The sequence below is a fragment of the Haliotis rufescens genome, unplaced genomic scaffold (genome assembly GCF_023055435.1).
Source record: "Haliotis rufescens isolate VD_foot unplaced genomic scaffold, xgHalRufe1.0.p SCAF_19, whole genome shotgun sequence".
NCBI lineage: Eukaryota > Metazoa > Mollusca > Gastropoda > Lepetellida > Haliotidae > Haliotis > Haliotis rufescens.
In genome coordinates, this window is record NW_025963879.1 from 21,806,191 (window position 1) to 21,832,380 (window position 26,190).

The 26,190-nt window shown below is 41.7% G+C and overlaps 1 protein-coding gene across 2 annotated transcripts in view; it reads left to right on the forward strand.

Annotated features, from left to right (window-relative positions):
* The window catches only part of LOC124135293 (probable G-protein coupled receptor CG31760), a 288,076-nt gene that overhangs the window by 168,531 nt on the left and 93,355 nt on the right, over positions 1–26,190 (forward strand). For both annotated transcript variants that reach the window (XM_046500559.2, XM_046500560.2), the window contains exon 4: positions 16,770–16,893. In XM_046500559.2, the coding sequence (XP_046356515.1) occupies positions 16,770–16,893 (124 nt within the window). The remainder of the gene's footprint in view (positions 1–16,769; positions 16,894–26,190) is intronic.

The following is a 26,190-nucleotide window of genomic DNA, read 5'->3' on the forward strand; positions in this document are numbered from 1 at the left end:
GTTCGGTTGCCGTTCACTGATCAAAGGATAGCATTTTTTTTCCTGTCGACGTCATCCGAACCGTTAATTACAGTCCTGTGCCTGGAATCAGAATAAAACTAGTTTGGCAGTTCGCATGAGAGATTTCGTTTCAGGGTATGTTGTTCATTGACGTTTAAGAAGATAAGCCCAATTGAAACCGACAGTGCTATTTTGTGTTTTTGATTATCTTGCACGCTTTTTCTCCCAGTTTCCTTTTTTTAAATGTGTTTCGTAACAAAATGTTGATATTTCCTGGAAGAGTTTTCAGAATGTAATCTTAGAGATCTTTTTTCTGTCAAAGATGAGCTCCTGTGCAATTGTAATGCATAACTTGTCCGTTGTCTCGGGGCCTCTCGGTCGTCCTATTTAGACATTGTTTTCTGTTTGTTTGTTTGTTTGTTTGTTTGTTTGTTTGTTGTTGTTGAACGCCGCACTCAGCAATATACCAGCTATATAAGGGAAGTCTGTGTAAATAATCGAGTCTGGACCAGAAATCCAGTGATTGATATCATGAGCATCGATCCACACAGTTGGGATCGATTGCATCAACCAAGTCAGCGAGCCTGACCACCCGATCCCGTTAGTCGCCTCTTACGACAAGCATAGTCGCCTTTTACGGCAAGCATGGGTTGCCAAAGACCTATTCTACCCGGGATATAGCTGGAACATTGCGGAGTGGGGCGCTAAGCAACAAACAAACAAACACTTCCTGTCCTGCATTCTGGGATCAAGTCTATATCCTGCATGCCAGACGTGGAACTATCAACTATCCTCTTGTATTAACCCTATCTTTGTGTGCATCAAGACTTACTTTCCTATGGCACCTTTATATATGTATATATATATATATATATATATATATATATATATATATATATAGATATATAGATATATATATATATATATACTATTCAAAAATAGAAACGCAAACCTCTTCATTTTGCAAGACCGCCTCCGTGGTCTAGTGGTAGAGCGTCCACCCGGATCAGGGTTCGATCCCCGGCCGCGTCATACCAAAAGACGTTAAAAGATGGTACACTGTCTGGCGCTCGGCATTAAGGGGCTAAAACAAGGACTGGTCGGCTCGGAGTCAGTATACTGTGTCTGAGTGGGGTATTTATGTTAAACTGCGGCATGGTATCTCAGTGTGCTAGGACTATAAATCGGCATCAGTCCGGACTAGGACAATCAGCCACTCACACACACACACGTGCATGCACATCGCTATATAAGTGCAATAATCTTGGACGCGAAGTTAAACCCATTTCACGTCACCTTCATTTTGCACCTCTTGGTCCGCTAATTTTGCTTTTATTGTCCAAATTATCCGTATTGCGTTTCTTTTTTTGAAGAGTAGATATACAGTACACAAAGTACAAGATCACCTTTCTACCTTTCTTGGATCACTCCATTCTAATACTTAGGTAACATAGGGTAGGCCAGTCAGTGAGAAATGGGACGTGTAACTAATGGGAGGATACCGAGATGACACTTGATTAGCGCTTCTCCCGGAATGACACGAGTGGTCACGAATGAACAAAAGCTTGAACTGACTGCTATTTATCACACTTGTCGACAAATTGTCCAATCAGAAAGTTTTATTCATTGCGGTGCATGAAAAAGTGTAATTTGTCAGTTAATTCGAAACAGGGTATGACCAAATGAACCTTACACTTTACTGATGTAATTTAAATTAAATGAAATTAGATGTCACACATTTAAACAAAAAACTCAAATGAGTGTAATGCTTTTAAAAAGCAGTTGCGTCCTTTCGATGTGATCATTTGACACACTGTCCGCTCTATGGTAACCGCGGCGGTCGGGTAGCCTAGTGGTTAAAGCGTTCGCTCGTCACGCCGAAGACCCGGGTTCGATTCCCAACATGGGCACAATGAAGCCCATTTCTTGTGTCTCCCTGTCGTAATATTGCTGGAATATTGCTAAAGGCGGCGTAAAACCTCTCACTCACTCACTCACTCACTCACTTACTCACTCAATGGTAACCATTATATATCCATACACGCACGCACATAGTCAGAGAAGTCTGTCATACTAGTTTTGTGTATGTATATGTACGGAGAGTGATGCTTTAAATCACTGTTTATAGAACTCTCGTTATTTTGTGTCAACGATTAATGATTTGGGTTCAAGACAGTCCAGAGCTATGTTTCAGTAATATCAAAATGTGTTAGCTTAATGTGGGTCGTGGGTAGCTTAGTGGTTAAAGCTCGGGTTTTATTCCCTACATATGCAATGTGGGTACAATGGTTGAAGCCTTTCATGGAATATTGCTAAAAGCGGAGTAAAACCGTCCTCGATCACTCACTCACACGATCACTTAAACGACCGCTAACTTACTCACTCAGGGGCCGCGGGGTAGCCTAGTGGTTAAAGCATTCGCTCGTTATGCCGAAGGCACTGCGTGAAGCCCATTTCTGATGTCCCCCGCCGTGATAAAGCTGGAATATTGCTAAAAGCAGCATAAAACCATGCTCACTCACTCACTCACTCACCCACCCACCTACCCACCCACTCACTCACTCACTCACTCAAATATTATGTCACACTTTGCTCCAAGCTTTAAACCCTTTCGTGAATGTCATATCACATGTTGCACTTAAACGTATCGCATCGTTGCACGAGGCACCCGTTTAGTATCTGCACCGTTTTGACGCTTTGTTCGGAAACCATGAACATCATTAACAGAGAACGGAACCAAACACACCATCCCGTTGTTACTCCGTCCCGTCTGTACTTGTCCGTTAGGTGGGGCTGTTAAGGAGTGTCTGAATGTAATAAAACCAGTGTCGTATTTCAATCGTATATCTTACGTATACACTGAAATATACATGAGATCACCCATCACCCGAACTCGATGACCCCAACACACGATTGGCCAGTGCGGCAAGGCGACTACAACCACTGCTTCGATAACCTTGCAGCCCCGTCGTTGCCAGTGGAATGTGTGCGTGCTGCACGAGGTATATGTGCTCGAAGCTCTCAAACTATAGACGCATATCGCCCAAGTAGGGAATTACGCTTAATTAACTGATCAAAGACCATTAATATTTTATTCTTCGTAGAGGCCGTTGACAAAGCGAATACACAATGATGTTACGAGAGATACCGTGGACAAAAATAATTTGTTTTCTTTAATGCAAGAAACCCTAATCACTTATTCTCAAAGTGTGAACTTTGAAATAGAAGTGTTTGGAAGGTTATCCCGGGATCCAAAACAGGCAGAAGAATCTGAATCTCAGTCAAGCCGTTTCAGGTTTGTTGCTGCGTGCCTTTGTCTGAAACAGTTGTCCAACTGTCATTACCAAAGCAGCCTTAATGCAGTCTCCATGTTGGCCCGTTGACCCGTATTATTCAAAATCCTGGATTAGGGAAAAACCAGGATGAAACTAAGAACCGGAGATGACATGTATCAGAACGACCAATTATTGATATCGTCAACCGCAATTAATTGATTTATGTAACCTATTATCAAATCTCCTAGTTATTATTTTCTCATTACAAAGTAACGGAGCTTGATTAAACAGATATTCCCTAACGACTAACCGAGAAGTGAAAACGGCCTTTTGAACAAAAGGTACTGTGGAAGCGGGGTGATTATATCGAGCTGGGGAAAAAAGTTGGACGTCATTGAGACGGACCCATGGGAGAGAATGTATGTACACACTTAGTGAAGAGGAGGATTTTGCCAATAAAGCCACAACAATAACTTTTCTATGGAGCCGTTGAACCCATTTGTACCAAGTCACGGATAATGTGGACTCGACGACCTGCGTTATAGCGAGGACTTGTTTGAATCATGTATTTCGAAATGATTATTACCTAAAGAAATAATTTTGGATTCACGTCTACAAAATCAATAATTGTAAGTAGAGATATTTTACATTATGTAATCCCCGACGAGGGGAAATGTGTATCAAGGTCCAAACATGTTCGGGACTATCTATTACATATGTGGAAGAAGAGAGGGGAGTCGGAACTGGGAGTTTTGTTTGGACGGACTATTTTTTCAATAGAGCCTTCAAAATATACACGGTGAGACGAACAACGTTTGTCCCCAAAGCATTATTTTCCGAACATCCAGTATGTCCATGAAATATTATTATTGCTGTTATTATTATAATTAGTAGTAGTAGTAGTAGTAGAAGTAGTGGTAGTAGTAGTAGTAAAGATTAAAATAAAAAATGCAGCAAAGAGGGTTTAGGTGATCCTGGCACAGTCAGGCCGGTTAGGCTCATCATCAGCTCAGGGCCCTTGCCGCCTCTACACGCAGCCCAGGCAGCGAATGGGATTTCTCCCAGGAAGCGCTGCCTGGTCAAACCCACCCAGAACTTTTCGGAGATTGTGAAGACTCCCCAGCACTGCAACCTTCTGTATTACCCAGATTCCAGAAGGGCTGTATTCCTGGCAGCAAATACGGGTACTCTCCCAAAGTCAGTTTGGGAGGTACCAAACCTGAACCGAGAACAATGGGGAGTCGGACATCTTGGTACTTGGGATGCAAGCGTGACATTTCGAAATCGAGGTCCGCATATTTGCCATGTTTTTTCCCGAATCTTGTCAATCACATTAGTGTCAAAAGGAACAGAAAATTCTACAATATAAATGATTTCTTTGGATTTATCAAAAAGGAGAAGATCAATTTTGTTGGCCTGGATAGGAATGAGGGTGTATATGGGCCTGTTCCAAAGAAATTTGTATTTCTCATATTCCATGACGCATTCTGCACATTCTGGCTCGTACCATGGACCTCTGTGTCAAAACCACAAGCTTGGAGAAGCCGGTAAAAAAAGGGATCGAGCCACTCCATCATGTCACTCACGATACTGTGTTTATGCCAAAGCTGGTTGCCCACTGACAATGTGTTGGACAGTCTCATTAAATTCATTGCATAATCTACATTTTATATCAACAGTTTGATGCAAAATCACACATTGACGGTTTCAAGTTGGAAGGGACTGGCCCTGTGAAGTAGTAGTAGTAGTAGTAGTAGTAGTAGTAGTAGTAGTAGTAGTAGTAGTAGTAGTAGTAGTTGATGTAGTGATTGGTTGAGTATGGTTTTACGCTGCGTTTAGCAATATTTCAGCAATATCACGGCGGGGGACACCAGATATAGGCTTCACACATTGTAACCATGTCGGGAATCGAACCCGGGTCTTCGGCGCGACGAGCGAACGCTTTAACCACCAGGCTATCCAACATTTTCGGGAACAGATTATATTTATTGAAAATAAATCCCTTCCCCCTCCCCTATTCAACACTCTCACCATACCACATCCCTGCCTTGATATCAAAGAGTTGGCCTTAAAAAAGCTTTTAGATAGACTACAATAGGATAACCACTCTGGAATACACTGGTTGAAATCGATAGCGGTTTCATGTTTAAGGAGTCGGTGTTTCTGATATAGCCTGATGTTTATAGCTGCTCAACACGTGATGCAGCGACCATCTTCCAGTACTCTCAATGTTCCAGCAATCTCAAGTCGGGGGACATCAAGCTACGGACTTTTAATTATATACACCCATGTAGGGAGTCGAACCCGGGTCTTCGGCGTGACGACAAACGCTTCAACCACTGATCTACCTCACCACCCAACCCCAATTCAATGGCGGAAGTGAAATAAGGATTCGACAGCTTGTGTGCTTTGAAATAATGACCAGATGAATAATACACCCAATGTTTTATTTGTGTGATTAGATGCGGCAGGGAAGCCTTTTTATGTGTGTGGGGGCGTTCGAGTAGCCAAGTGGTTGAAGCGTTCGCTCGTCACGCCGAAGACTCGGGTTCGATTCCCGACATGGGTACAATGTGTGAACCCCATTTCTGGTGTCCCCCGCCGTGATATTGCTGGAATAATATAGTCAATGCCAGGGATAATTTTAACCTGCTATAAACAAGAGAGGATTCCGACACATGTCGTGATCCACACAGACAAAAGTCAATGTCAATGATATTTTTTACCTGCTATAAACAAGAGAGGATGCTACCGCGTGTCGTCATCCACACAGACAATATATTTAATGCCAATGATAATTTTTAACCTGCTATTAACCAGAGAGGATTCCACCGCATGTCGTCATCCACACAGACAATATAGTCAAGGTCAATGATAATTTTAACCTGCTATAAACAAGAGAGGATTCCACCGCATGTCGTCATCCACACAGACAATATAGTCAATGTCAATGATATTTTTTACCTGCTATAAACAAGAGAGGATGCTACCGCGTGTCGTCATCCACACAGACAATATATTTAATGCCAATGATAATTTTTAACCTGCTATTAACCAGAGAGGATTCCACCGCATGTCGTCATCCACACAGACAATATAGTCAATGTCAATGATAATTTTTACCTGCTATAAACAAGAGAGGATTCCACCGCATGTCGTCATCCACACAGACAATATAGTCAATGTCAATGATAATTTTTACCTGCTATAAACAACAGAGGATGCTACCGCGAGGAAGTCAGCATCTGCAACTAACCATGAAACAGCATTGGACAAATCAGACTCATCTGATTGTATAATCCAGCCTCATCGATCTAATCATGATTAGAGTCTTATCTGGTGGCTTTATTATCGATCACTACCAATGGTGCACGTCCCCAGTCGTGTACTTGAATAGCGTGGCAAAGCAAACATACTGTTTGTCAGCAACGTAGAATTAAGGTAGACCAGGACTACCATTAACATGCGCATGCGCTGGTTCATGTATATAATTAAAGAGCAGGGTAGGGGGAATGGGGTTTAATGTCGCGTTCAAGGTTTTTGCATGATGTAGGTGTGTTTGTGTCTGTGTGTGTCTGTGTCTGTCTGTGTGTGTCTGTGTCTGCTTGTGCCAGTCCTGACTGAGTCTTGAACAGACAAACTTGTGGTCGATAGTGTGAACAACGTTTCACGTTGCTAAGATACGAAGAACACCATGCCAGGAGCATGTAAGCCCAACGATATTCATATCGTTATGATGGTAATAATTATTTAACGTGTAGTGAGTGAGTGAGTGAGTTGGGTTTAACGCCGCTTTTAACATTATTCCAGTTATATCACGGCGTGTCAGCTTAATGTGGGAGGAAAGCCCGAAGTGATGCAGGTCTCAGACGTTTACCACTTCGGTGAAACCCACGAGCACGGGTATGGTGCTGACAAACCTAGAAACATAATCGGGGCGAACCGGGATTCGAACCCACAATCATAGGTTTCTGGCGTGCCCAAGGGACGCAACTCTGCACAGCGCATCGCGGCGCCTTAGACGACTGGGCCACCCGTGCCCCCTTTAACCTGTAAGATTGAAGGCTGTACCGGGATTCGCAGTGGTTAGGTTCGGGTTAGTGAGTGTGTACCCATGTGTTGAATCCAGCCAAGGTCTTGGGCGTGGGGAGGCGACGCTTTAACCACATTTGGTTGACCACAATGAGATATAACTAATACGATTCAAAGTATATCATGATACCAGGTGTACCAGGTATTCGTATTCGGTGAGCGTATCCTGCCCCACCGTGCCACCCGTCACAAACACATGCAAAGGCAAGTAAATTCTTAAAATGAAAAGCATACTCTTTAAAGCCTTTAACCCAACTGACTTTTTACAAAACCACTGGATTGTCAGGATCGACTATTTACAGACCGTAACACATAGATGTAATATTGCTGAATGTGGCGTTAAACAACAACAAACAAACAAACAAAACCTACTCCACGGTATCATTCCGCAAAACAGTCACAGCGCTGAGGCATTTTCGTGGAACGGCACGGGGCGGTCGGGTAGCCTTGTGGTTAAAGCGTTCGCTCGTAACACCAAAGACCCGGGTTCGATTACCGACATGGATACAATGTGTGAAGCCCATGTCTGGTATCGTGATATTACTGGAATATTGCTAAAAGCCATGTAAAACCATACTCGCTCACTCAATCGTGGAACGGTACGCTGATCAAGCTTGAAGTGGCCTTAATGTCTCCCAGTATTACGCCGCCATCGCGGGCCCCAACACGACGTGTACGTTGCAAATAATGAATGAAGACTGTTACAAGCCCATATCCATTGCACGCATCTAGTTCATCCTTCAAACTAGCGCTCATTCTTGGCATGTGGGACACGCACCGTGTTAAGAAACCAGCTGAATTATGCCCAGTGACACTGAAAAAAACTTGCACAGCCGGGAGATTTCGTTGTCAACACGGAAGTAAGGTTTTCGCTCAGTGAATGTGACCTTGATCAGGTGTTATAACGAGGAACTGTTGTAACGTTAAACCAAGTGATCAATTTTTCAAACGAAAAAACATTCTTGAGTCCATTAACTACGTTCATGGTTGAAGGGATGTACTTGTTGGGCACGGCGTGGTTTTATTGAAAAAAAAAGTCAAATCTATGACATACCATATAAAGGGGAACACGGAGGATGATACATACATCACATATATCACCAGGAACAAAAAGTTGGAAAAGTTGCTGAATTTCTTGTTAGCAGTTTTTTTTTACTTATTGTCAAGTATTGCGGTTCTAATCACGTTGCATAGTGTTTGATAGAGTCGGGGCTATCCTGGCGTTACATTGGGATTCATCAGATAAATGTGCGCCCAAGGCGTTAGGCTGCTGAAGAAACATCAGAATGATGGATTGCCAGGAAAAAAATGTTTATGCGTTTTGCATAAAGATATGTCAATTAGAAACAAGTTGTGGAAAAAAAACGAATTTCTTTATCAACACAACGAAGCAAATAGAGTTGGCAGCACCGACGTGTGTGAATATACTTAAAGGGGGACTACGCTCGGGCAAATTGGCTGGCCAAGCAAGTTTGATTCAAGCCATTCAAACACCAATTTGTTTGTCTGTTAACACAATTGCTGATGTCACAGTGTGTCACTTAGACCATTTGATTAAAACAATCCTTTAGTTTGCTGTATTTGTATTGCATGCTATAATTTAGGGTCAGAGTTGCGTCCCTTGGGCACACCAGAAACCTATGATTGTGGGTTCGAATACCGGTTCGCCCCGATTATGTTTCTAGGTTAGTCAGCACCATACCCGTGCTCTTGAGTTTCACAAAGGGGTCTGAGATCTGCATCATTTACGGCTTTCCTCCCACATTAAGCTGACACGCCGTGATATAACTGGAATAATGGTAAAGCGGCGTTAAACACAGCTCAATCAATCACTCACTCAATCAATCAATCACTCACTTTACTGTCCAACATCATATAGATCTTAAGTTAGTTTTGTGTTCTGACTGCTGGTATGTACTGCTCTGAGGAAATACCCTGAGGTTGAACTGGACTCCGTTCACCTCTTGTATGTCTGAGCTGGAACTCCGTTCACCTCTTGTATGTCTGAGCTGGATCTCCGTTCACCTCTTGTATTTCTGAGCTGGATCTCCGTTCACCTCTTGTATGTCTGAGCTGGATCTCCGTTCACCTCTTGTATGTATGAGCTGGATATCCGCTCTCCTCTTGTATGTCTGAGCTGGATCTCCGTTCACCTCTTGTATTTCTGAGCTGGATCTCCGTTCACCTCTTGTATGTCTGAGCTGGATCTCCGTTCACCTCTTGTATGTATGAGCTGGATATCCGCTCTCCTCTTGTATGTCTGAGCTGGATCTCCGTTCACCTCTTGTATGTCTGAGCTGGATCTCCGCTCACCTCTTGTATGTCTGAGCTGGATCTCCGTTCACCTCTTGTATGTCTGAGCTGGATCTCCGCTCACCTCTTGTATGTCTGAGCTGGATCTCCGTTCACCTCTTGTATGTCTGAGCTGGATATCCGCTCACCTCTTGTATGTCTGAGCTGGATATCCGCTCACCTCTTGTATGTCTGAGCTGGATCTCCGCTCACCTCATGTATGTCTGAGCTGGATATCCGCTCACCTCTTGTATGTCTGAGCTTGATCTCCGTTCACCTCTTGTATGTCTGAGCTGGATCTCCGCTCACCTCTTGTATGTCTGAGCTGGATATCCGCTCACCTCATGTATGTCTGAGCTGGATATCCGCTCACCTCTTGTATGTCTGAGCTGGATATCCGCTCACCTCTTGTATGTCTGAGCTGGATCTCCGCTCACCTCATGTATGTCTGAGCTGGATATCCGCTCACCTCTTGTATGTTGAGCTGGAAACTCTGCTTATCGCTTTAGCGGTTATGTCGAGCAGGTATTCCGCGCACTGTGCAGTTATTTTATTGATTATGTGTTGTGTATTAAATGTTCCAGAACAGTTATGCTAATGCTACCCTTCGTCCTCCTCTGGGTCTAATTCCTTCTAGACGTCACGTATCTCAATGCAACCGTTAATGGTCACCTAACTACATTAGGGCAATGCACCATTTCGCACATGACCCTAATTACTACGTGCAGACATCGATTGAACATGGGCACGAGATAGTGGAGCTAAGTCCCCCTTTGAGTGTAAATAAACAGATTTGGCTTTACAATATTGTACAAAGAAAAACACCTGAATACCTTGTAACCTTAAGCTTGTTACCTGCAACCTTATTCCTGATAACATCTCTTCCGGATTATCGTATAATTTAAGAAACTCAAATGAATCATTGTCATTAAATGTTAGTCATTTTATGCTCGATCTTACCAGATACCGTTATTTTGTGGAACGCACTACCTGTAGAAATTAGACAATCTCCGAACTTGTTTTAATTAGTTTTAAAAAACACATCACTCCAGAATTGAACATACCTTAGGGTCAGATTTAAACTTAGGAAATAGGTTTTGTCAAATTATGCCCCCTTCTCTTAGGTTAAGTTGTAGCGCTTATACTCGCACAGGAATGATAGATTTATTTGATGAGTGTTCATGTTCTTGTGGGTCGCCTCATGAGGATATCATACATCATCTATTTACATGTTTGGTGACGCAAGGAGCACTAAGTATTTTGTAAGGGGGTATAGCTTAACCCTGTTTGTATGGATCTTCTAACAAATCTGCAAATGAAAATCTACGAATTGTCCAATAAGTCCATAACTTTATTGTTGAAGCTGGTCAATTTAGTTTAAATGTTTAAATATTTGACTGACAAGGATGGGTGACATTGATTAAAATCTGTTATATTTTATGTTCAATTCAATGAAAAGCCTAACTGTAGATAAGAATCCATATTTTTGTACTATACCCAAACAACCATGTTATTATAATTGATTGTATAAATTGTTGTATATTTTCTGGAGAGGCGTTCAAATAAGCCTGCGACTTGTTTGCCATTCCATTTTCAAATTTATTTTAGGAATAAATATGTTGAAAACCCCAAGACATTTTAAAAGGAAATGGGTTGCGTGTTGACACGGAACCTGATTCCCCAAAAGTCGAAAGCAGTGAATCGAGATCCAGAGAATGAGAAGACGAGCTGGTTCAACGCTGCAGACCAGTATTCGGTTCGGTCTGCTCAATGTCCTAAATAACACGGCTCTTGCATAAAAGTTGTTCGATCAGGGTTAAAGCATTCAAGGCCCCAGTGGAGATTTGAAAAACTTTATAGTAGACATGTAGAGGATATTTCCAAATCTGCATCAGTGATAGTCTCTTCAATTGCCTATTTTGACTTGTGCTGTGTTTGTTCACGTGAACAATTGTCTCGCCTTTGCATGTGTTTGTGACGGACGCCAACAGTGGGACGGGACACGCACACCGTTTCGCGAACACCTGGTGTCATCATTATTTGATAATGATTCATAAACACATGGTATACTCAGAATTGTACAATGGACCTTTAGCATTGATTTCTTCTGATTATGGAAAGGGTTTAGTCGCTTTTATTTAGACGTGTCCCAACTTGGTGAGTGGGTGTGAGTTGGGTTTAACGTCGCTTTTAAGAGCATTCCAGTTATCTCACGGCGTGTCAGCTTAATGTGGGAGGAAAGCTCGAGGTGATACAGGTCTCAGACGTTTACCACTTTGGTGAAACCCACGAGCACGAGTATGGTGCTGACAAACCTAGAAACATAATCGGGGCGAACCGGGATTGGAACCCACAATCACAGGTTTCTGCAGCGGCGCCTTCGACGACTGGGCCACTCGTGCCCCTTGTGAGTGAACTCGTTATAAAGAGGTAATATTCTATTTGAGATGCTCATTAAACTGCATCGACGTCATATCAGTTACACTGATCAATAAATCGAGAATTCATACATTTGAGATGTACTTCCGCTAATCTAACATGAGCTTGAAAATAACAAGCGGATCCTGATAGGCTAAGGGGCGAAACTCTGCAGCTGTATCGTCTTAGACCTATGGTCCATTTACGTGCCCATGAATCCATATGAAACCTTCTTGTGATATCATAGATGCGGTTTTTTATATATGTTCAGTTTATGTACAAACATCAAGATATTTTATACTAAAGGACTACCCGTCCCCTGTATATAGCTTCATCTACAATATCTACACGTGCATCTACTCCTAAGTCTGCATCTACTTATACAGCTATATCTACATCTACACCTACTACTACAATTGCAACTACATACACACCTTGATGTACAGCTACAACTATACATGTATCTACGGCTACGTCTACATATATTACTACAGCCTATGTGGTCTTGTGGTACAGCGTCTGACACGTCATACCAAAACACGTAAAACGATGGTACTTGTTGTTGCCCTGCCTGGCGCTCGACATTGACGGGGTGAACAAGGCCTGATCGTAAAGTGTCAGTATATTGTGTTTGATTGGGATATTAATGTTAAAACAGCGGCAGGGTATCTCAGGGGTCTAGCACTATAACTCCGGCACTAGATCGGACAAGCACAAGCAGCCACACATCATACATGCACGACGCCATATACATGTAAGTGCAATAATATTGAATTCGACGTTAAACACATCTCACCTTTCATCTACATCTACAGCTGATCAAATTTTTTGTAGAAATGAACACTTCAAATCTGAAACCAGAAAATTAGAAACTTCCAGATGCAAAGTACGTGTAAAGATGTTTATGGATCGAATCAGACTCCGGAGGATAGTTGTCTTGCACTATGAACTGCGCCGTTCCGTTTAATGTCAGAATAAAACTACGGGCAAAATGTGGCATTTGAATAACGCTCTGATTTCAATATGCGCTGTCATTTCGAATTTTCTTTATACTGTTTGTTATTGGAATGATGGGATCTTTGCATCGCGTGAAACATTAGCATCCCAAACAACGATCACATACAGGAAATTACATCTCATGCAGTGACCAGAGAGGAATTTGTTATTAAATTCCCTACCAAAAAAAATTCTCATAATTCTCAAAGATATGTGAACTATTCCGGTTTCTTGACCAACCCATCCCCAACTCATGCCAACGCATAAGATAGTAGAGAATAAATCGTTCCGAGGCCATGTGTGTGTCGTGTTTATCACCCGAATGGGATTTCCTGTTTGCTCTCTCCGACGTCCGCGCGCTTGCCTGTGCTCGCAACGCCGTTCGGGTGACGGAAAAGCCCGATGATTGGTTTCAAGTTAACATCGTGATTAATCGCGGCGTCGATCTTTGCAATTTAGGAGTACATTTTTAGGAATATATTGACAATGGTATGAAATATAGGGATAATCGCAATGCCTCACGTCCAGACCAATATTCGTCATATTCCCGCTCCTAGGAAAGGAGAGAAAAAATATATCATTTTACGATTGGTAAAGATATTAGGGCATAGATTGATGCCCCCCTGAGTCACACACTGTCTGCAACGACATAACCCTTGTCCCAATATGCAGATTTGAAAAAAATATAATAACATCATTTGTTGCAGAAATTGCGCTAGTATATTTGTCTATTACTGAATTTCCAATATTTTACCAATTGTTTTGGGACAGACCTGCTCACAAACATGACTTCGTAAGTCCCTTGATGCGTATTTATCCTATCTTCCAAAATAAGACGTGATTCTTTTTACAGCTATTTGGCTATTGGGAATTTCTCTCATTTTAAAAGGTCTTAAAAGCGTCCACGATTGTGAGTATATTTTGTTGGTGTTGACTTATACCACATGGGATCAGCTGGATAGAGATCTAAGGCTGTTAACAATTGCGCCTCGTCGATTGGTCTGGAATTTCAAATCCAAGATTCTCATTGAATGTGTTCCTTGGTTTTACCAATACCTTATCAATGCTTGTGGCTACAACATCATACAAATGCTCGTTGGCTTCATCGAAGTTGTAACATGCATAATTTCGGGATTTCTTTCCACATCAAGTTGACAACCCGTGACATGAATGACATATTGTTCAAAGAGGCGTTAAACCAATCCCACTTATCGTAACAAAATTGAAAGAAGCGTTCCCGTTACATGTGAAGCTTAATAAACGAAACTCACTCGTGGGCTTAACCAAAGTAGTGAGTGCGGGACCCGTGAACAGAGAGGTCTTCAGCAACCCATGCTTGCCGTAAAAGGCGACTATGCTGACGTTAGAGGCGACTAACGGGATCGGGTGGCCAGGCTCGCTGACTTGGTTAATGCATGTCATCGTAACCCAATTGCGTATTTCAATGCTCATGATATCAATCAGTAGATTGTCTGGTCCAGACTCGATTGTTTACAGACCCCGTCATATAGCTGGAATATTGCTGAGTGCGGCGTTAAACAACAAACCAACAACCAAATGCCACATCAAGCTGACACGCTGTGATGTAACTGGAATTCTGTTAAACGCGGCGTTGAAGCACACTCAGCAGGAACAGAATAAAAAAAATCCCCTTAACTTTCTCCAACTCTGACTGATAAAAATGACTGAATATATGACTGCAGCGTTAAACAACAAACAAACAAAAATACCTGCGGACGTGCCTGTGTCATGTTGGACCTTCTACCGACCTGACAGGTTAAGATTGAATACTTGTAAGAAGCCACATCTAACCCAACTAACTACTCGTTCCTATTCCTTAGGGTCCACTGACAGGTCACAATCTTACTCATGTCATAGAGTGAGTTGGGTGTTTTGTCCCTTTGAATTCAATTTCATTTAGAACACGAAATTCCAGCTTACTAGCGAGGACAACATACCGTGATTCAGGTCTAGGCGTTTTAGCATTTGGCAACTGATAAGCTAATAATCATTATCAGAATACTGGATTCGTACCAAAGTCATATGATTTGGTACGACTTAGGAACGCCAGTAACATCTTCTAAGACGACTTGGTACCCGTGCCCCCGTTCTGTCACAGAGTTGTGTTATATATTTGATACACTACTCAAAAGAAGTTAAGAACCACCCTATTCTTTCATATTTCTATAGTTCATCTTTCATACCATGGCCGGATTAATTTCATATTACTATAGTGAATCTGGAATAAGACAAAGAATTGATGAGTTCACTCAGAAAAGTGAGTGAGTGTGTATGGTTTTACCCCGCTTTTACGAATATTCCAGGAATAGCATAACGGGGACCCCAGAAAAGGGCTTCACATATTGTAAAGACGCTGGGGAATCGAATCGGGGCTTCGGTGTGACGAGTGAACGCTTTAACCACTGGGCTACTCCACCGCCCCTCACTTCAAATAAGGGGGGCACGGATGGCCCAGTCGTCTAAGGCGCCGCGATTCGCTGTGCAGAGTTGCGTCCCTTGGGCACGCCAGGTACCTGTGATTGTGGGTTCGAATCCCGGTCCGTCCCGATTATGTTTCTAGGTTTGTCAGCACCATACTAGTGCTCGTGGGTTTCACCGAAGTGGTAAACGTCTGAGACCTGCATCACTTCGGGCTTTCCTCCCACATTAAGCTGACACGCCGTGATATAACTGAAATAATGTTAAAAGCGGCGTTAAACCCAAATCACTCACCCACTCACTTCCAATAAACTGTGAAGCAAAAGAAACTATACCTCTCAGATGATATTATGACATTTTTAATTAATAATATCTTACGTTGGCGATATTATCTCCCAAAAAACAATTCTACTGGTGCTAAGCAAGCATTCAAAGAATACGTCTACATGGTTGTATTTTATAAACATGATTTGAATACAAAACTTATACAGATATGTAAAAAGTTTTCGTATAATACACAACTGATGATGTGTATCTTAGACACCTTATCTTTTTAAATCAATAAATTTGCTTTTTCGCACAAATGGGGTCATGAGGATCCAAATTCATTTCTTACCCCAGTCTTTATTGAACCAATTTATTTTTACACAAGATTACCCAACCACAGAGTACTTTTCACAAACTGGAATGAGTGATGGTTATGTAGACATAATCAAATTCAACAAGAACAGATCTCTTTTTTTTCAATTACACTAAAAACAAAATCGGTATACTTTCTTTTGCCTTAGTGTTTATGACCACGACGCTTTTAGACTTGTGCTCATAAAAAATACGCCTCGAACGATGTCCAAGTTGAAGGATGTGCAATTGTGATATTAGAGAAGTCGAGCAAATCCTGCTGAACAATTAGTCCGTTTGTTTCCGATGTTGGCAATGGTATAAATCAATTATAATTGATGGCACAGATTCTCAATGCCAGAAGCAAATTTGTCTACGAATTACCAGAAATAGAAACAGTTCAAAGACTGTGCAATTATGAAAATACGGCGTACTTATAATGCCCTCGCGTTTCTTTGTAACGACTCCTTCTAAATGTTCTATTTGGTAACAAATGTATCTGCAATTCATAATCCAGACAGTTATGACGTTTCCCATCGACTTCATCTTCAGATTGCCAAGATTATTCTCTGGCTACGTCACTTTCGTATTAATTCATTGTTTTCATCAAACAAGCCTAACTGTTATTTCTCATTTCAGAGGGACGAGTGGAATAGACATCGATTTACAGAAAGTGGATATTGACCAATGTCCACTACAAGGGCAGTCAAGTGAGGAGAACGTGTTTGCTGGGTCATCGCGATGTACTCACGAGACAACGAGGGTATGTGCTCAAGCATTTTCTGAATAACGACCTCAGCGTTGCGTGTGGTACTCGGCATCTCATATCTGCCCATCATGGTGTGACCGCCTCCGTGGTCTAATGGTAGAGCGTCCGCCCGGAGAGCGGAAGGTCCGGGGTTCGATCCCCAGCCGCGTCATACAAATAGACGTTAAAAGATGGTACTTGTTGTTACCCTGTCTGGCGCTCGGCATTAAGGGGCTAAAACAAGGACTGGTCGGCTCGTAGTCAGTATACTGTGTCTGACTGGGGTATTTATGTTAAACTGCGGCATGGTATCTCAGTGGGCTAGCACTATAAATCGGCATCAGTCCGGACTAGTACAAGCAGCCACACAGACACACACACGTGCATGCACGTCGCTATATAAGTGCAATAATCTTGGACGCGACGTTAAACCCCATTTCACCTCACCTCACCATTTGTTGTTATAACATAAAACATTCTTAACCCGGACCCCGTTTATACGGAACCTCACCTGGCGATTGCATTTAGAGGCGAGTGAGTGAGTCTGGTTTAATGAGGCTTTTGGCGGTATTGCTGTTATAATACGACCTGTCATCTTGATGCGGGACGGAATCCTGAAATGATCCAGGCTTGGACGTGAAACCAATCCACATGATGCTGACACACCTAGAAACATTATCAGGGCAAATCGGGATTCGAACCCAGGATCATTTGATTTTGCACGCCTAAGGGACGCAACTCTCAGGCGCCTTAGACGACTGGTCATACATATATTCAAACATAAGGGAAGTTACACGGTAAGGAGTTGTCGACAATCCGGCACTAACGTAATGTGACGTTTGAATATAATTAAGGATATGAGACTGAGCATTTAATAATATAACCAGTTCAAAAAATCTGAGAAAGTCAATCAACACTTGAATTTCCATATTTATAACAATTATCGAACAATCAAATAACCATTTTATTTATTATTTCATAATTCATACCGACCAGCCAAAATCCAAATCTCCAACCACCATCTGACCACCATCTGCGTTTTCAGGTGTCCATTCCTATTTAGACGCCACGATCATGTTTCTAGGTTTGTCAGCACCACACCCAGGTGTTTAACGTCTGAGATCTGCATCACTTTGGGCTTTCCTCCTACATCAAACCCGTGAAGATCCGGGGTAGAATAGGTCTTCAGCAACCCATGCTTGCCGTAAAAGACGACTATGCTTGTCGTAAGAGGCGACTAGCGGGATCGGGTGGTCAGGCTCGCTGCATGTCATCGTATACCAATTGCGTGGATCGATGCTCATGATATTAATCACTGGATTGTCTGGTCCAGACTCGATTATTTACAGACCCCCGTCATATAGCTAGAATTCTATTCAACACTTTATATTAAAATCTGGCAGATTTCCAGTTAAATGATTGTTTAAAATAAACTGCAAATAGATTTATTATATATACACATCTAGCTTGGCATGTACAATTTATTTGTTACATCTAATCTTCATTTATGTATTCATTGTAATATGTCCTATGTGTAATGGAGCGGTATTAACATAAGCGCTTCGCTTGTTTACCAATCCATTTTCACACTTTTGTGAAAATAAATATTTTTAAACCATAGCTAGAATATTGCCGAGTGCGGCGTTAAACAACCAACCAACCAAATCCCACATCAAGCTGACACGCCGTGACGTAACTGGAGTTCTGTTAAACGCGGCGTTAAAGCTCTCAGCAGGGGAGAATAAAAATTAAACCCTAATTATCAATTCGAAGATTAACTTTCTCCAACTACGACTGATACAAAGTTTTGAGAACAAAGGAGTGCATTGAGGACCATATATCAGAATCTGTTAAATTAGAAGTTTTATTGGCCTCAGAAAGACAATTTCATTCACCCCAGAACAAGATGATTGATGTCGACCTAACTTCTTATATTGGAAAAATAAATCACTGCTTTATTAAATGTCACTGAGGACAAGAACACATGAATAGTTGTCCTTTTCAACTCAACCAGACACTACACACGCCATAATCATAATGGACAATAACTAATTGACGTAGACATAAAAAAAACTACAAGAATGAACTGTTCTCGCTCATTCATGACAAGTCTCGATCACTCGTGATGGTCCGGCTAACTTCGCCGTGAATAACGGAAACAACCGAGTGGTGATAAATGAGGATTTCACAAAACTTCACAAAAAGGATTTAATAGATTACAATGACATAAGAGATTTTTTATTGTTTATTCTTTAATTACTTATCATTTTGATACATTCTTTTATATATTTGTAAGGAAATCAGAGACATATAACTTCAAACAGAAGTAAAATCATTAAGGGACCGACTATTTCATATTCTGGGGAGTGGGACTGGGATTTTATCGGAAATAAAAATTGTCGACAAACATTCTTAAAAAATAATAATGCTTGTAGCTGTAGCTGAAAAAAATCCTATCTCGATCCAGATCAATCCCCCACCCATAGCCAAAACCTCACGCGTTAAAACACACCTTGTTTCTCCATCACCCGTGAATACGCCCGGGGTTAGTCATCGAATGAAACTTGAGTTCGTGTCACTCAAAGGTGCCTTGTTCTATTCATGAAGTTTGTGCGAACCCTACCACTGCCTGATATTAGTGAGTGAGTTGGGTTTAACGCCGCTTTTAACATTATGTCAGCGTGTCAGCTTAATGTGGGAGGAAAGCCCGAAGTGATGCAGGTCTCAGACGTTTACCACTTCGGTGAAACCCACGAGCACGGGTATGGTGCTGACAAACCTAGAAACATAATCGGGGCGAACCGGGATTCGAACCAACAATCATAGGTTTCTGTCGTGCCCAAGGGACGCAACTCTGCACAGCAAATCGCGGCGCCTTAGACGACTCGGCCACCCGTGCCCCCTGCCTGATATTAAAGCGATGTGATAGTAGATAACCATAAGAATGTGGCACATGTTTCACGAGATGCTGTTTGTACGATGTAATCTGAGCTCTCATTGATGTGAGCACTCGTCGGTGTCCATCAATCAACAACGAGGCCGTGGCTTCATCCTGGGGTATGTACGGACAGATGATGGATGAACATAGTGTACATAAACCCGGGAAGCACTGACGATGATATTAATCTAAACTTAGCATTCCCTCATTATAAACAGAAAATGTCTCAGAAGGCACAAGTCACTAATTACAAGACCAAATTTGTACCAGTACCGAAAAAGGACACCCCTTTAAAGATGCTTCTACTTTAATTTAAAAAGAAAGATTACCAATTTAGGTACCATTCAGAACGCTAAACTTGCTCGGCAAATGGGTAGATTCTTTGACCACCCAATTTAGTCTTCAAAGAAACCAGATGCGGACATATCAACCGGTTTTTTTCACTTAAGACTGGATGAAATCGGATTGCCAATATATGCCATCACTTCGTCAACGATCCTTACAAAGTTCACGAAAGACTGTGCAAACTTTACCAATGGATTACGATTTACAGCCCCATCTCGGCTTCGGTCAACTAACATCAGGATCAATAAAACATTTGAAAAAGCCAATAAGTCATTATGAAGACAGTATGGCTATCTGCCTCCCCTCGCTCTGACGCATAGTCCTCCTCGTTGGGCTGCTTGTTTAAACAGCAGTTCCAAATAACGTTTTTTGGAGATCGTTGGTTTGAGTGGCGCAACGATTAAGTCTTGTAGACAGGGTACATTTGTTTGATGTGATGGTTTGCTTTGAGATCGACTGTACTTAGATTTGTTGTTAGGATAATAGCAATTATATTTGCCCTATTTCATGTGGAGATTTGACGAAAGGTCGTGGGACATCCAAAAAGTTTAAAAGGAAAAATAATTGTGGGCATTTTTATGTTTATTGTCAACTATTACACACATGATGGGTGAAGCTTTTTTGGGGAACATTAACGGAAGTGATAATGCTAAGTTGCTTTAAAACAAACATGAATGTATTTAGGTCAGTATTTAGGGTATCAATGTTAAACTGCGGCCTGGTATATCAGTGGGCTAGCACTATAAAACCGGCACTGGGCTTGGCTAGTGCAAGCTATGTGAATGCAATAATTTTGAACGCGACGCTAAACCCCAATTGCACACTGCTCAACTCCCACCCCAATGACATACATGGCGTACCTCAAAGACACGCACGTACGTACGCACGCACACACATATATACATGTACACACATACCTAGGTTAATGCCCCCCCCCCCCCCCCCCCCCCCCATCCCTACCCCCTACACACACACACACACACACACACACACACACAAACACATCAATTGTGTATGTGAACTAGCGCATGCGCATGTTAATGGTAGTCCTGGTCTACGTTAATTCTAAGTTGCACTAAGAACATTACGTACGTTCACATCCACGACATACCTATTATTCTGAATGTTTGAAACCTTTTGAAACATAGTTTCCTGTGTAGCGCGATGACAAAGATTAACTATACACGTCCTTTACCACAATGTCGTCGTTGGACTGGAGATTAAAACCAGAGCATCTATCTTTGGAAAGTCGCTTTAAATGATCTTGACATGAAGCGTATATATAACGTCAACGCCGAGAATAACCTGTCACGAATATCCGACGAAATAGATTAATTAGATTTTAAATGCAAACATCATAATGCAATTCTTCGATTAAAACTTTTGAACTTTGACACCTCGCGACCCTTAAATATGTCTAATCTTCTGATCATGTGACCCTTGCGTGAGAGAGTGAGTGAGTTGGGTTTAACGCCGCTTTTAACATTATTCCAGTTATATCGCGGCGTGTCAGCTTAATGTGGGAGAAAAGCCCGAAGTGATGCAGAAAGGGTTTAGTCGCTCTTATTTAGACGTGTGCCATCTTGGTGAGTGGGTGTGAGTTGCGTTTTACGTCGCTTTTAAGAGTATTCCAGTTATATCACGGCATGTCAGCTTAATGTGGGAGGAAAGACCGAAGTGATACAGGTCTCAGACGTTTACCACTTCGGTGAAACCCACGAGCACGGGTATGGTGCTGACAAACCTAGAACCATAATTGAGGCAAACCGGGATTCGAACCCACAATCATACGTTTCTGCCGTGCCCAAGGGACGAAACTCTGCACAGCGAATCGCTACGCCTTAGACGACTGGGCCACCCATGCCCCCTGTGACCCTTGAAATGAAAACTAAGACTTGTGTGAAGACTAATCCCATTTCCCCAGCGTCAAGTTTAAGGCTGAGTTTGACAATTTGCCATAAGGTCACGAAACTTCAATTTGTGCAAATAGCAAACGTTAAAGTCTAATAATTCCTCATACAAATGCATACACGTATAAACCTTTTCAATGCCATTGACTTTCGAGGCACATTTCGCGTTAACCTCGCAACAGCGGCATCAATGTAAAAACGTAATGTCGTGGAGTTTACGCTCGCTCTTCGGTCCACGGTTTACATAAACATTCTCCAATATCGAACTAACATGTTCCGTTATGACGGAACGCTGGTTCTTGGAATTGGCCCCTCATTAAACCGCGTCCGATTTTATTCACAAAAGACGAAGGGGATATTAAAGTGAAAGTTTAAGGCTACAACTTCAATGGTAGCATGGGTTCCACACAGAGGGAAATGGCCCTGCCCGTTTCCATTCGAGAATTACAAATGTCTTTAACGGTTCTGGAATGACTCAGGTCCTTCGTCGTAATAGCAAGGGCTCATAGATTCCCGCTTTCAAACAGCGACCATGGCCGTTCTTGTGTGTGTCACTTCAGATACCATTATATTGATTCCAGTAGCAAATGCGGCATTAAGTGGTGAATTTAAGTTTGGTAAAATAGCGCTGAATCATAGAGTAATTAAAAGTCTACAGTTTTTGCTTTATCCGGGTGAAGTATTATGTTTGCCGAAGATGCCCTAAGCCGTGGATGTTTGTATAAAAGGCCGGTAAACGGAAGTTTTAGGAAAGCTGGGAAATAGGAAAGCTTATGTGGGTTTTTTTTAAACTGAAAATTCGTTCCAGCCCAGTCGCTATAAAGATGTGGAGTCTTTCATTTATTTGTGTGTCAGCCTAACTACCATCGAACATACACCGAAAGCGGCACTCCCCATGGTTTACGCCGCTTAGGGTGATTGCGCTGCGGCCATTCGAAGCTTAAAAGATTTGATTTTAAGGAAATTAGAAATGTTCCCGCTTCATTTTTCTACATTGTATAATGTGTCTCTACTGAAATGCAAGGGTAGGGTGAAATAGATCTATTCTATTGCACCTTTCGAGCTGTCAATCATTCTGTGACAGGTCGCGTCTTTTTTCCAATAATCTTCGTGGAATTGCAAAGCTCAAAAACCCAGTGAAACGATTCTCTCTCAGTCGGGTCTCCATTAGTGCAAATATTAGTGTGAACATTTTTGTCGCTGAAGAAACATTTTCTACATTTAGAAAATGCCATTTAATTACACAAATACGTCATATTTGAAAGTAGGGCCCTGAAAGGATTGTTAATATTTGTAATAATCACAACCTGTACGGTAGCTATCTGTGAGATGAGCAAAACACGGATTTCATTTCTATCATACAAATGACATCCTAAAATCGCTTAAACGTTAACACTTGTTCGGAATGACATGCACTTTCGGATTAAAAAGCGGTAGCTGTTAAAGTGGCGCTGAGCTAAACGGATCTGTATCAACTTGCGGAAGCACGGGACCACGTACCCAGACAATATTCTGATGTCCTTTGGGACGAGGCATAAAACGGCAGCACACTTGGGACCGTGTTTAATGAGACACGCACGGATACAATGTCAAGTCCACCCTATGTGTACTGCTCCCAACAGAGGCGATGTTTCTCGTGCTTTATAAACTCACCCTAATGAAATGTGTTCAAGCGTTGCGTAGGTTCGTGGCGGTAAATTCTCATGTTTATTTTTAGCCACAGCCTTCCAGTCGAGTTGGTTTCTCAAATGAGTGTCACTTAAACTGAATTGGTCTCATATAGATTAATCCACAATTTTGAATCGGTACATTTTGACCATGATTTTCTACATGTCCGGTGTGATTGGGGGTCAACCATTTGACGTTCGGGTTGGGACGTGCAACTGTTTTGAAAAAAATAAGCTGTTTCTAAAAACTTGAAAACAAATTATGTTCAGGTTTTTCAATATATATTGTACACTGAACATGCCGAAAAATATCACGATGTGATTCTCCGACGGATGTGGTTCCTTTAAGAGAAAATTGTATGTCTTAAAATTATAAGACCGTCTCCGTGGTCTAGCGGTAGAGCTTCCGCCAGGAGAGCGGAAGGTCCTGGGTTTGATCCCCGGCCGCGTCATACCAAAAGACGTTAAAAGGTGGTACTTGTTGTTACCCTATCTGGCGCTCGGCATCAAGGGGCTAAAACAAGGTCTGGTCGGCTCGGAGTTAGTATACTGTGTCTGAGTGGGGTATTTATGTTAAACATGATACCTCAGTGGGCTAGTACTTTAAAATCGATATATGTCCTGACTGGTATACGTCGCGATAAAAGTACAAAATTTTCTACGCGATGTTAAACCCCATTTCACCTCACCTCATCTTGTTTGAAATATCCCCTAAAACAAAACAAAAAATCTTATATCACGGCTTGTAATCAAAATTTTTCACTTTGGTGAATCCTACAAAAATGTATGTGGTGTTGAGTGAGTGAGTGAGTGAGTGGGTATGATTTTACGCCGCTTTTAGCAATATTCCAGCAATATCACGGCGAGACACCAGAAATGGGCTTCACACATTGTACCCATGTCGGGAATCGAACCCGGGTTTTCGGCGTGACGAGCGAACGCTTTAACCACTATGCTACCCGACCGCCCCTATGTGGTGTTGACAAACCACTAATAATAAAAAGGTGAAGCTGGGGTTCGAACCCGATCACTGGACCATGGCACGTCTAAATGAAGTATCTTCGCACAGCGAGTTGTTACGCCATGGAGGCGTGGGCCACCCGTGACTCCAAAGCATCTACAATAAATAATTAAAGCTACAGAGCTTTTGGAAAGGGGAACAAATTATCCTCAACTCTCTGTGCACGCAGAGTAAAATCAGCGTTAGCTGGAAGCGCTCGTACAATATATATCAGTAGGCAGTCAACTCGTGCATGGTATCAGATATCAGAGTTTTGTATTGATAGATTATTATTCTTTGATTACTCAGAATAGGTTATTGAGTTTAACTTTTACAACTCGTTAACAAATTGCGAAGAGAAAAAGTGAATTTTACAGTATTTATTAAAATATATAAATAAATAACAATAACCAAAGAAAGTTTTATGTAGATCTATATATGCTGAGAAAGTTAACTATGGTTTTGTTAATAGAAAATGTGCGTTTGCATTGCAGTTTTCGGATTTTTCCCCAATTCCTCTGCTTCAATCATAGTCTTGCATCCCCGACCAGTGTGCTGTAAGAGGCGAGTAACGGGATCAGATGGTCAGGCTCGCTGACTTGGTTGATGCAGGTCATCGTATCCCAGTTGCGTGGAGCCATGTTCATGATATAAATCACTGGATTGTCTGGTCCAGACTCGATTATTTACAGACCGGCGTCATATAGCTGGAATATTGCACAGTGCGCCGTTAAACAACAAACAAACAAAAAACATTTCTCATGTAAAAAATGTACAAAAAAGCAAGGCCTGTAACGATGGCTGCCAACATTACCATCTGTATTTCAGAAGGTTTCAAAACTCAGCAGTCGGAACGTATATACTTGGATTTGACCCAAAAAATGAAAAAAACATCATTAAACGTTACAAGAATGAAAACAGTCAAATACATCACCGTCGAATAACTATTTCCTGTTTATTTCTTTTTTTAGCCATCATCAAAGATGGTAGTGTACTTTCTTTTTCCCGGCAGTTTCTGTCGACATTTTCGCGTTAGGTCCAGATGTAGTTCTCGTTAGTGTGAAGCTCATCTTGTTGATCAGCACTCGACAAAAAGAATCAGACATCCACGTCTGACTAGATACATATTACTGTATACTACCAAACATCTGTGATGTTTACAAGTGAATTATGTTCCATAGAGCGTACACGCCTTATTCATATCTGTCTGAGCTGCTTAATATTTGTCTGGGCTGTGTTTAATATTGGATTATATTTGTATTTCATCAGATCAATCACGCACTGCAATTCATATTAAAATGTATAACAATATTGTTTTTTTCTGCTTTTGGTCCAACAATCACTGACGTACTATTCAACGAAATCGTTTTCTTACTGCCGTCAACGAAAGAAATGACGTTGTCGAGATCTAAATTCATCTTATACTCTCGAATCAACACATAAGTACTTTAA